This window comes from Labeo rohita, chromosome 11 (genome assembly GCF_022985175.1).
Source record: "Labeo rohita strain BAU-BD-2019 chromosome 11, IGBB_LRoh.1.0, whole genome shotgun sequence".
NCBI classification, from domain to species: domain Eukaryota; kingdom Metazoa; phylum Chordata; class Actinopteri; order Cypriniformes; family Cyprinidae; genus Labeo; species Labeo rohita.
Window position 1 is genome coordinate 4,812,161 of NC_066879.1, and position 13,652 is coordinate 4,825,812.

A 13,652-nucleotide genomic window follows, 5' to 3' on the forward strand; every position below is an offset into this window, starting at 1 on the left:
TTTAATATTATATTTTCTAATTTATTAATACTTTTAACAAGAGTACAGAATACTAAGAAGTGCTAAAAACTAAACTTATAAGGAGAAAAAAGTACTGTATAATAGTTCATGGAAGTTTTTCAAAATAATAAAATATTTGTTAGTATTTATAATATTATTTTTTTTTTATATATATGTTTATATTTTTAACAAAATTACAGAATACTAAAAAACTGCTGAAAACTATACTTATATAAAAAGAAAAACAAAAGTATTATGTAATCTTTCGTAAAAGTTTTTCAAAAGTATAAAATACTTTTTTTTTAAATATTTAGAATTTTAAATATTAATATTTTTTTAATATTTATATTTTTAATGAGCTCAGAATACTAAAAAGTGCTGAACTATACTTATTACATAAAGAGAAAAACAAAAGTATTATGTGGTCTTTAATGAAAATTTCTCTAAAGTATAAAAGATTTGTAAAAATTTATATTGAATTTTAATGTTTTGTTTTATTTATATTTTGTAACGAGTACAGAACACTAAAAACTTGGTACAAAAAGCTGTACTTATTATATAAAGAGAAAAACAAATATTATGTAATCCTTATGTAATGAATGTTTTTAAAAAGTATGAAATGTTTTAATATTTATAATATTAAGTATGAATATGTTTTAATATTTATATTTTTAACCAGAGTACAGAAAATTTAAAAAGTGCTAAAACCTATACTTATTATATAAAGAGAAAAACAAAAGCATTATGTTATCTTTCATGGATTTTTAAAAATATTTATATATATATATATATATATATATATATATATATATATATATATATATATATATATTTGTTAAATATTTATATTTTCTAATATGTATATTTTAACAGAAGTAAAATTGCTTATATATATATATATATATATATATATATATATATATATATATATATATATATATATATATATATAATTTTTTTTCTTTTACAAAATTGTTACAGAAAGTCACAAGTATGAAATATGTAGTACATACAGAGATATTACACATTTATGAAATATGACAGTATTGTGAAATTTAATATAATGTAAATAAAAGATGAAATAAGAAATTATCTGTGATTTTTACGAAATTATGAAGAAATCTATGAAGAACAGAATGAAAAATAAAGCAGACCGAAATATTTAATGGAAATATGTACATATTATATGATCTTTCACAGAAATTTTACAAAAGTATAACACATTATGAAATATGTAGAACTATCACAAATGCATGAAATATGAAAGTGTTGCAAAATGTATAAAATTTGCAAAAAGGTAAATAATATAAAGTATTAAATAAATTGTCACAAAATGCTGAAATGTGAAAACGAAAGTTTTACAAAAGTATTCAAAGTTACAGAATCTACACAAGTATTACAAAAATATGTAAAACAGTATTATGAAATTGTCATAAAAAGCACAAAATATGAAATCATAACAAAATGTTACAGAAGTACAGAATCCAGTGTATTACAAAATCTCCTATAACTAGCAAAAGCATCTCAGTATCCAATTTCCAGCCGTTTTCCAATCGTAAGCCTCATTTGCATGGCCGCTGGGAATTGGAGAGAGCTGCTGGACGCTGCCGTGTCTCTCAGCAGGGACGCATTAACTGCCACCGCGACTCCCCGCTGAGTTAATGGCCCTGCCGACTCCAAATCAATTTCTGTCATGTTTGAAGTTTTCCAAGGCGCCTTCTCATTGTCTTGGCAGTGACCGTTCCGACCAGCAGTGCAAATGTCCGGTCAAAGCTGCTTTCTCATTAGCAGACTGTGTACAGTATATGACCCAGAACGCATATATGTATTTATGTGTTTAGTCGTGCTTAAAAGATATCAAGCTAGTTTGAATGGCTTATATAAGCTCTCAGAGCTCTGCCGCAAGTGTGCAGCTGGGTAATTAGTGCTCTCTGTGCTTCTGTCACAGGCTGCAGATCAGATTAAGCGACTCTATGATCTGTTCCTCAAAGTCGACGCCACTCAAGTCGAAGTCAATCCGCTCGGCGAAACACCTGAGGGACAAGGTAAGATGTGCGTGTGTGTGTGTGTGTGTTCGTGCGTGAATGACGCTTGCTCACAGATTGCATAAGAGCTCCTGTAAAGATCCAAATAGGACCTTGCAGATTCCAAGGATAAGTGTCGTTTCATATTAATGGTTATATCAAACCTGTGGATATGGAGAATGCTGCCTCAGCAAAACTTTACAGGGCTTCACCTACGTAACACTGCCACAAATATGTTCTTAATATGACCAAATACTTCTCCCAATGCCATTTCCACTTGTTTTTTTTTTATAGGTACCTGTTAGGAAATGATGTAGGATGTTGTAACGTTTATTGGTATGAAATTACATACAGTAGGTCCAGAGAGGGTAATGTCTGCAGTATTAGCCTGTCAAATTAAAGAAGGGGAGAGAAATCATCTCAGCCCTGCTCCATAATGGCAAAATGATTTAGTCCCCAAAGGGGCCGTCACAAAAGCGCTGCCACTTTTTCTTTACTTCTTTTTTCTTTTCTTTTCTTTTCTTTTCTTTTCTTTTCTTTTCTTTTCTTTTCTTTTCTTTTCTTTTCTTTTCTTTTCTTTTCTTTTCTTTTCTTTTCTTTTTTCTTTTTTCTTTTTCTTTTCCTTTTCTTTTCTTGTATACATATGTTTGTTTGTGTATATATATATATACATACATAATATTAAATAAAAAAATGTAAATAAAAAGAAGTATTAAGAATTAAAAGAATATTATATTTAATATTGTACTTCTGTAATTTTACATTTAATATTTTACATTTAAATGATAAAGTGAAATATGTAATCTAATTTAAATATTTTGTTTATTTTCCTTGTAATTATTTATATATATATATATATATATATATATATATATATATATATATATATATGTGTGTGTGTTTGTTTGTGCATATATATATATATATATATATGCACACATACATAATATTAAATAAAAATGTAAATAAAAAGAAGTATTTAGAATTATAATAATATTGTATTATAATATAATACTACTTTATATTAATATAATTTATATATATATATATATATATATATATATATAAAATAAAAAAAGAAATTATAAAGTGAAATATATAATTAAATTTGAATATTAATGTTTTTTATTTTAATTGTAATTATATATATATATATACGTATGTTTGTTTGTGTACATATATATATATATACATGCATAATATTATATTTATAAAATTTGAATATTTAATGTTTTTTATTTTAATTATTTTAATTTAATATATATATATATATATATACACTACCGTTCAAACGTTTGGGGTCAGTACATTTTTATTGTTTCTTTTTTTTTTTTTTTTTTTTTTTAAGAAATTAATACTTTTATTCACCAAGGATGTATTAAGTTAATAATTAAAAGTTTATTAAAAGTTAATAATAAATAATTTACATTGTTATAAAATATTTATATTTTGAATAAACACTGTACTTTTTAAACTTGTTATTCATGAAAGAATCCTGAAAAAAAAAAAATCACGGGTTCCAAAAAATATTTGGCAGCACAACTGTTGATATTATCCAACATTGATCATTCTAATAGTAAATCTGCATATTAGAATGATTTCTGAAGAATCATGTGACACTTAAGACTGAAGTAACAGCTGATAAAAATTCAGCTTTTCATCACAGGAATAAATTCTATTTTAAAGTATGTTAAAATAAAAAACATTATTTTATATTGTAAAAACATTTTGCAATATTACTGTTTTTTTTTCAATATTTTTAATCAAATAAATGCAGCCTTGATGAGCATAAGAGACTTCTTTAAAGACTATTACAAGTCTTACTGACCCCATACTTATATATATATATATATATATATATATATATATATATATATTTATATACGTATGTTTGTTTGTGTATATATATATATATATATATATATATATACATGCATAATATTATATTTAATATTATACTTTATAATAATATAACTTTATAATAATATAAGATTATATTTTATATTTACTATATATATATATATATATATATATATAAAAATAAAAAAAACAATTTAAATATTTAATGTTTTTTTTAAATTGCAATTATTTATATATATATATATATATATATATATATGTGTGTGTGTGTGTGTGTGTGTGTGTATGTATATATGTGTGTACTATTGTAATAAAAAATACAATTATAAGCATTAAACATTTTAAGAAAATGAAATGTTACTTTTTTATTTTAATTTAAAATGTATTTAAAATATTAGTTTCATTTATAGTGTATATTTATAGATTTATCTATTTTTATTTTACTTTTTTGTTGTATTTTTTGTTCCTTTCTTTTTTCCTTATTGTTTTGTCTTTTCTGATTTTATTTATTTATTTATTTATTTATTGTTTACATGTTATTTAGATTCTTAAATGTATTTATTTATTTACTTATTCAATCATTCATTTGATTCATTCATTCATTTACTTCTTTAGTTATTCATTTATTTACTTATTCATTCATTCACCTTTGTACTTAACTCTTTATATTTTTGCCTCTATGTGTTTATTCAGGCTTTCATTTATTCATTAGGTTTGGTTTATGTGTTTTCTGTATGAAAATCATAATAGAGATTTTCAGGAAACACTGACATTAATCATGCTATTTTTTCTTGACAGCAACATCAAAACAAAAGTCAACAAATGGCTTTGGCTGTCATTAGACGCATTGCCTACTTTTTTTTACTTTTTTGTTTGTCTAAAGTGACAATAACTGTCTGTCTCTCCTACTTAAATCACTTTGAAACATTATCAAACCGCATGTTTTATTATATATTAAAAACATGCTGTTTTGTCAGCTTGTGAGGTGGTGAAAATGATCTAGATCTTTGTTACTGTCTTGCCGGCATGACTCTACTTTACTTTCACCTTCTTTCTTTATCGGTTCTGTACCCATAGTTCCCCACAGATGTAAGTAAAACTCTCCTGGTAACAGTGTAAAGTTGAGTTTGATAATAGATCAGTGAACCCAGTGTACTTCCCTACACAGATTAGTTTTGTTAGCGAGCCCTGAGTCCTTGCAGGCTCGAGAGGCTGCAAAACACTACAAATGAGAGAGTTGCTGGGTCTGGTCACATACAGCCAAGACAGTCACAGAAAACTCTATTCCCAGGCTAATTTTCTGATACAGCTTCTGTGTTTGTGTGGCTGCTTGCTGTATAAGATGCTCCTGCTGTACAAATGAGATATATAGATGTACATGGTATGAGTAACGATCATGTCGTAGCTCTGGGCTTTTGTCATCAGAGTTGTATGACTGTGTTTACTTGTATGCAGCTCCCATTCACTCAGTGTAAATTATTTGATTTAGAATTCCCATCACCAATTTGCCACATGTGCTCCGTATGTATTTGTATAATAACTGATCTCACAGTTTCTTAGAAAAACACAAACTTGAACATGCCTTTGCATGCATTTTGCTATTTACCTCTATAATATCAAGGTATCATATTGAACAAATTGAACATGTCTGCCAGTATGTTATAAAATTTAAGATACTGGATATTTTAAAATGAACTGCATTTAAAATAAAGCTGCATTTACTTTTTCAAAATACAGTAAAACAGTATTATTGTGTAATATTATTACAATTTAAAAAAACTGTTTTCTATCTAATTCATTCCTGTAATGCAAAGCTACATTTTCAGCATCATTACTTCAGTCTTCAGTGTCACATTGAGAAATCATTCTGTTATGATGGTTTAGTGCTCAAGCAGCGTTTTATTTTTGATAAATAAAAAATAGTTAAAAAGAACGGCCTATTTTCAAATATGTACATTTTATTTTGTCACATGATCCCCCAGAAATCATTTTAATATGAAGATTTAGTGCTCAAGCAGCATTTATTATTATTATTATCTGTAATTAATTTTTGATAAATAAAATAGTTAGAGAACAGCATTTTTTCGAAAATATATATTTTATTTTGTATCGTTGTCCCTTGAAAATCATTCTAATATGATGATTTAGTGCTCAAGCTGCATTTTTATTATTATTATTCGTGATATCTTTTAAGTTAAAAAGAACAGCATTTTTTTTTAAATACATATTTTATTTTGTGACATGATCCATCAGAAATCATTCTAATATGAATTAGTGCTCAAGCAGCATTTTTTATTATTATTATCTGTGATATGTTTTTTTAATAAAAAAGTTAAAAAGAACAGCATTTTTTCAAAAATATATATTTTTTATCCCATGATCCCTCAGAAATCATTCTAATATGATCATTTAGTGCTCAAGCACTTTTTATTGTTATCCGTGATATATTTTTGATAAATAAGAAAATAAAAAGAACAGCATTTGTTCGAAAATATATAATTTTTGTCTTGTTATCCCTTGAAAATCATTCTAATATGATGATTTAGTGCTAAAGCAGCATTTTTATTGTTGTTATTATTTGTGATATTTTTAAGAAGTTAAAAAGAACAGCATTTTTTCAAAAATATATATTTAATTTTGTCTGTTGATCCATTAGAAATCATTCTAATATGATGATTTAGCACTTTTTATTATTATCCGTGATATATTTTTTTGATAAGAAGTTAAAAAGAACGGCATTTTTTCGAAAATATACATTTCATGTTGTCGCATGATCACCCAGAAATAATTTTTATATGATATTTAAAATATAATTAATATAATAATAATAATAATAATAGTAATAATAATAATTTATTATTATTAATAATAATAATAATTATTATTATTAGCCATAAATAATTTTTGATAAAATAATTAAGGAGAACAGCATTTTTTAAAAAATATATTTTATTTTGTCTCATTATCCCTTAGAAACCATTTTAATGTGATGATTTAGTGCTCAAGCAGCATTTTGTATTATTATTCGTGATATTATTTGATAAATAAAAAGTTAAAAAGAACATCATTTTTTCAAAAATACATATTTTATTTTGTCACATGATCCCTCAGAAATCATTCTAATATGATTTAGTGCTCAAGCAGCATTTTTTTTTGTTATCCGTGATATATATATTTGATCAATAAGAAGTTAAAAAGAACAGGATTTTTTTCAAAATATACATTTAATTTGGTTATTTTTTTTTATTTTATTTATAAATATTTTGCAACATTATAAATCTCTTCACTGTCACTTTTAATCAATTAAATGCATCCTTGCTGAATAATAGTATTATTATTATTTTTTTAATTAAAATAAAACAAATAAATAACAATACTAATTAAATAATTCAATAAAAAATACATTTTAAGAAAACCTTACTGACCCCAAACTTTTGAACGGTACAATGTGTGTGGACATGTACATTTAATCCTAACAAAAGTATCAAATTGATTTTATTCCAGAAATTTAAACAGAATGAATGAGAATTAATGAGATTAGTAAAGAGGTTTGTTAATTTTGTTTGTGCAAATTTCTTACTTTTGACTAACATAAACTGACCTGTACTAACTTTATCTTTACTTTTCATGCTGTATTTATGTATTTCCCAGTATGCTTTTGTATGAGTATGACACAAAAGCTCAGGGAAGTACAGTATCTGACACCGTGCCAGTATAAGACTTATTTCCAACACTGTTTTTGCTCTCTGTCCACAGTGGTGTGCTTTGATGCTAAAATCAACTTCGACGACAATGCAGAGTTCAGACAGAAAGCTGTGTTCGCCATGGACGATACCGCAGAGAGCGACCCCTTAGAGACCGAAGCAGCCAAATATGATCTCAAGTACATCGGACTGGATGGAAACATAGCCTGTTTTGGTTTGTTTTAATCTTTCATACACATTAGCTTGCTATAAAAAGATAAACAGTGTACTAGATGAACTTCTACATGAAATAATGAAAAACATAGCAAATGAACTTCTTCAAAACATCCAAATTTCAAAGGTTTCAGAAACCTGTTCCACATCAAGCTCATGTCTCAAGGGATATTTCAAAAACCAGCTTCAGAAATGCTCTTCTTAGTAGTTTCCAACGCGTTTATTTTAGTCTTGAGAAGAGGATTTTGTGAAAGTGTTACCAAATGGGCGCCGATCCAGTCATCATCTCCAGCAGCTCTCTAACAGCTCCATAAGGGACCTGCCTGAACCAACGGGCTCTAATTAGCAGGAATCTTCCGGAAAAACGACTCAACCAAGATGATTGTTAGTCTACACATTTAAGTGGTCCCTCATTATAAATGACGGCTCTCACAGTAAAGCGCCAAGAAAGAGCCGTATAGACGAGACGAGCGTGGAAGTGACTCTAACTGACCTTGTCGTGTAGACACAAACGCACTCACACACAATTTACTTGCAGTTAGTTTGCACCTTAAAAGCTTTGTAAAGCGGCAAAGCGACAGCTGTTCAGCTGAATTTCACTTTATTGAGTCGAGTGTCAGAGTCTGTGCCAACACATTAGCTCAGCACTGAAGAACAGAATAAGGGGAGATGTGTGAAGCCGGGAGAGGTGGGATGAGCAGGAAATGGCTGAATCAGTTGGCTGCCTTACAGCTCAAAGCACGACGAGATGGGACTCACCAGGCCGGCTAACACAGATACAACAACCGCTCTTGACACCTTGTATACTTTTAGTCAGACACAATTTGCTTTCCTTAGAAAGCAGTGGGCAGCAGATTTAGAGCTCACTTGTGTTTTCATTGGGGTTGGGATGTGAAATTACTTTTTTGTTTGCTATTGCCTGTGCCTGTTTTCTTGTAAATGTGCTGTATGGACAAGTCTACAGTATATATATAAAAAAGGGGTGTAACGATACATGTATTCATACCGAACCGTCACGGTACGGGCATCTCGGTTCGGTGCATGATGCCTTACAACGAATACAGGCAATTCACCCTCAGTCCAGAAGGGGGCGCCTGCAGTAATGCAACTCTGTTTGATAACCGCCAGCAGAAGAACAGCGAATGCCATGAGTTGGGCATTTGAAAACAAAGCCCACTAGACAGTGACCATGTGCTGATTCTGAACACGTCTCTCACTGACAAAGGAGTATAACGTTACTTTAAAGGCTTGCGTATTCAAATGCTTGTGAAATGGACCTCATTCAGCACGAATCCAAATATTCCATAATATTTCCATATTTGCGATGTATCTAAATGCTAAACTATTATTTAGTATGTAAATTATAGGCTTTGTACAAACAATGAGGCGGGCGTGTTTGGTTCACTGTATTTTATTTTGATAAAGTATCAACTGTGCTGTCAAGTTAGCAATGCTGGACGCCTGGAACTGGTATGTTATGTGGGTGTGTCCCCACGATTACTTAAACTGTTTTCTTATACCTGCAAAATCAGCTTGAAACACTGCTATTTATTGTCTTATTAATAATGCATCAATGTAAAAGGTCTTTTGTAATTTAAAGAAAACAAATAGGATGTCACTTTCTGCCATTTGAGTTTCCTTTCTGTCACAAAAATGAACTGAAACTCAGCATATACAGTTGTGTCTCAAAAAATTAGAATATTATGAAAAAGTTCTTTTTTTGTAACTTATTTAAAAAAAATGAAACTTTCATATGTTCTAGATTCATTAAATGTAATGTAAAACATTTCTGTTTTTTGTTTTTTTTATTTTGATGTTTAGAGCGTATAGCTCATGAAAGTCAAAAATCCAGTATTTTAAAATATTAGATTTACATTTGAGTTTCATTAAATGTCCATCCCTACAGTATAAATTCATTGCATCTCTTGTTCTTTAAAACCACACTAATGGGGAAGACTGCTGACTTGGCAATGGTCCAATCATTGACACCCTCCACAAAGAGAGTAAGTCACAGAAGGTCATTACTGAATGGGGTGGCTGTTTACAGAGTGCTGTATCAAAGCATATTAAATGCAAAGTTGACTGGAAGGAAGAAATTGGGTAGGCAAAGGTGCACAAGCAACAGGGATGACCACAAGCTTGAGAAAACTGTCAAGCAAGGCTGATTCAAACACTTGGGAGAGCTTCACAAGGAGTAGAATGAAGCTGGAGTCAATGCATCAAGAGCCACCACGCTCAGACGTCTTCAGGAAAAGGGCTACTAAGCCATTTCTGAAACAGAAACAATGTCAGAAGCATCTTACCTGGGCTAAGGAGAAAATTTAGCATTTCACGTTGAAATCATGATCGCAGAGTCTGGAGGGAGACTGGAGAGGCACAGAATCCAAGCTGCTTGAACTCCAGTGTGAAGTTTCTGAAGTCAGTAATGATTTGGGGTGTTGTGACGTATGCTGGTGTTGGTCCATTGTGTTTTATCAAGTCCAAAGTCTATGCAGCCGTCTACCAGGAGATTTTGGAGCACTTTATGCTTCCGTCTGCTGACAAACTTTATGGAGATGCTGATTTCCTTTTCCAGCAGGACTTTAGCACCTGCCCATAGTGCAAAAACCACTTCCAAGTGGTTTGCTGACCATGATATTACTGTGCTTTATTGACCAGCCAACATCCCTGACCTGAACCCCATAGAGAATTCATGGGATATTTTCAAGAGAAAGATGAGAAACAGTCGATCCAACAATATACTTATGATCTGAAGGCTCAGTAGTGCCTCAGCAGTGCCACAGGCTGATCACTTCCATGCCATACCTCACTGATGCTGTAATTTGTGCTAGGAGCAAGTCATTTGCTGTAATATGTGCTGCCGACCGAGTATTGAGTACATAAATGAACATACTTTAAAGAACTTGAACTTTTCTGTTTTGCAAATCCATTTTTTAATTGATCTTAGGAAATATTCTAATATTTTGAGATACTGGATTTTTGACTTTCATGATCTTTAAGCTTTTTATAAAAATTAAAAAAAAAAAAAAAAAAAACCCTTTAAAAATATTTTACCTTACATGTAATGAATCTAGAATATATGAAAGTTTCTATTTTTAAAATTACAATAAAATTAAAATAAAGTTACAATAAAAAAAAAAAAAAAACTTTTTGATGATATTCCAATTTTTTGAGATGTACCTGTATAGGCTATGTTACATGTTGCACTGTTTTTTTCCCCTTGTTTATCTGTTAACTAAATCAGATATATGTCAGGTATTTATTCCTTTTATGGATATATGTGCTGCATATTTTATATATATATATATATATATATATATATATATATAATGTTATACATAACATTATAATTTGATATAATATTTAGTATTTTCACATCTAGGTGGGAAAAAAAAATGTAATTTGTACTACTGTCTGTTCAAAATAAATGAAAAGAAAATTAGCATAGCAAGCATAGTATATTTATTGGTTTTTTTTTCCTGTTGTACTGAAATCATATCGAACCGTGACCCCCCGAACTGAGGTACGTACCGAACTGTGACATCTGTGTGCGTAGGCTCAGGGGAGGTGATGTGCTTTAAGTTATATTTGTAATATTGGCATTGTTTTATTTTTGTACTATGATTTCTATTTTGAGGAGGCACTGCCTCCCTTGTCTCCTCGGAGGAAATGCCTCTGGTATAGATATTTGTATATAGTTGTATTTCTATATTTTAGATTTCTATTATATTTTAATCATGCATTTGTGTCATTTTTGAAGCCTAAAAGTTTAAGCTTTTTAAGCTAAGTTTAATTACATACAAATAAGCGACTGACACATTATTAACATATTTCTTATTGTGTGCTCCATGAAAGATAAAAAATTGTACAGGTTTGGAATGACTTTTTAGCTGAGCAAGTTTTTTAATGTCCAAAACATGATCTGTATTCACAGTTAATGGTGCTGGCCTTGCTATGGCAACATGTGATATCATCGACTTGCATGGTGGAAAGCCTGCCAATTTCCTGGACCTGGGTGGAGGTGTAAAGGAAAACCAGGTGTACGCGGCCTTCAAGCTTCTCACTGCCGATCCCAAGGTAGGAATGATTCTGTCAATATGAACCAAAAATGTAAATGCCCAAAGTTACTTTACTTTCACCATAAAAGATGAACATAAAGGTGTTTTGAGAGTGTGATAAGAAATAAGAAGTTAAAGGTTGATCTTCTTTAACATTATTACAGTTCTCAATTTAGTACTACTTTTCCGCTCTTTGAAGTTTCCACCATCTGAGATTTTGTTGACTCCTTAGGCACCACAAAAGACTGGGCTTGCGGCCGAACCCAGTTCTTTTTACCATCATTACGAGCTTGCGCTCTGATCAATATCTTCGCCACAGTCACACTTTTCAGCTCTGGAATTGTAAACACACCAAGACACACACACATACACACACACCTCATAACTCATCTTTTCTCCAATTCTTTTCTCCCCCAGACACACACTTGCTGTTGATTACTCGCTCTGGAGCGCAAGATCCTTTTTCTTGCGGCTTTTACGAGCTGAGGAGTTGTTTCTCAGATAATGATCCCTTTCCGAAGTAGACCGGAATTCTTGGCACACTGCTGATAATTTGCTTGTATTTGTTGTAAGCACACGTCAATATGCACCTGATTTGGTTTCGGCTCAGCGTGTTTATATTCAGGATGCACACTGATGTCTTCATAACACAACTCTGTTTACAATAATGGGAAACATGGAATTCATCTGGTATTATGTTCACTGTACGTCAGGAGTGCTGGGATTTAATAGCGCACCTTGTTTTTGAGCATTCTAGCTTGAAGCAGCAAGACTACGCACATGCAGAAAGTGATTTCATCTAAAGATTGCATCACTTCATATTCATATTGTTCTTCTCAGATGGAAGATGCAGTTTTGTTTTTCTATGAATTTATCAGCAAAGGAAAACCATAAAACACAGTGTCCTTTTCCAGAGAGTCAAACATTGTTGCCAAACACCTAGAGCTGCCCTCAACTAAAGATTTTTCTGGTCCGCTAGTAGTCGTTCGTTTTAAGCATTGGTCGACTAATCGCATGTTTATTTATAAACCTTTTACATCATAATAATGGGCATTTAATTGCCTACATAGCCTAATAACCACTCAAGCGCACGCATAAAGCTTGCCACAGAACACCGGCAGAAGTAATGATACAGTAAGGAGGCTACATTAACATTTTAATCATTTATTGTTAAACTAGTGCATCTTTGTTTTCGGCTTAATGGAGAAGTCCACTTCCAGAACAACAATTTCCAAATAATTTACTCACCCTCTTATCATCCAGGATGTTCATGTCTTTTTGTCTTCAGTCGTAAAGAAATTTATGGTTTTTGAGGAAAGCATTTTCAGGATTTTTTTAGGAATTTTCTCCATATAATGGACTTCATTGGTGCCCCGGTTTTGAACTTCCAAACTGTAGTTTGAATACAGCTTCAAAGGACTCTAAACGATCCCAGCCGAGGAAGAAGGGTCTTATCTAGCGAAATGATCTGTCATTTTTTTCAAAAAATAAAGCACAAAAGCTTGTGTAGCCCTAGCTCTGGGATGCGCGTCCACGACGCTGTGAATCAAGTTACAATTCACATCGTCGTCTGTGTACTCCAGCTCCAAAAGTTAGAGTATGGCGAAAAACTCCATCTTATTTTCTCCTACAACTATAGAATCGTCCGACATTGTTTTTGTTTGTAAACAGCGTTTTGACTTGTTCACTTTGTAAACACTGGGTCTGTAGTTCCGCCTACGTTCCGCGTGACCTTTCGACGTGATTCAGTACTACGTAGCGTCGTGGACGTGCATCCCAGAGCCTGTGCTACA

General features: G+C 30.8%; 1 protein-coding gene across 1 annotated transcript in view; it reads left to right on the forward strand.

Annotated features, from left to right (window-relative positions):
• Window positions 1–13,652, forward strand: part of suclg2 (succinate-CoA ligase GDP-forming subunit beta) — a 160,527-nt gene that overhangs the window by 78,672 nt on the left and 68,203 nt on the right. The window contains exons 7-9 of the mRNA XM_051122645.1: window positions 1,949–2,045; window positions 7,641–7,802; window positions 11,736–11,878. Of these exons, the coding sequence (XP_050978602.1) occupies window positions 1,949–2,045; window positions 7,641–7,802; window positions 11,736–11,878 (402 nt within the window). The remainder of the gene's footprint in view (window positions 1–1,948; window positions 2,046–7,640; window positions 7,803–11,735; window positions 11,879–13,652) is intronic.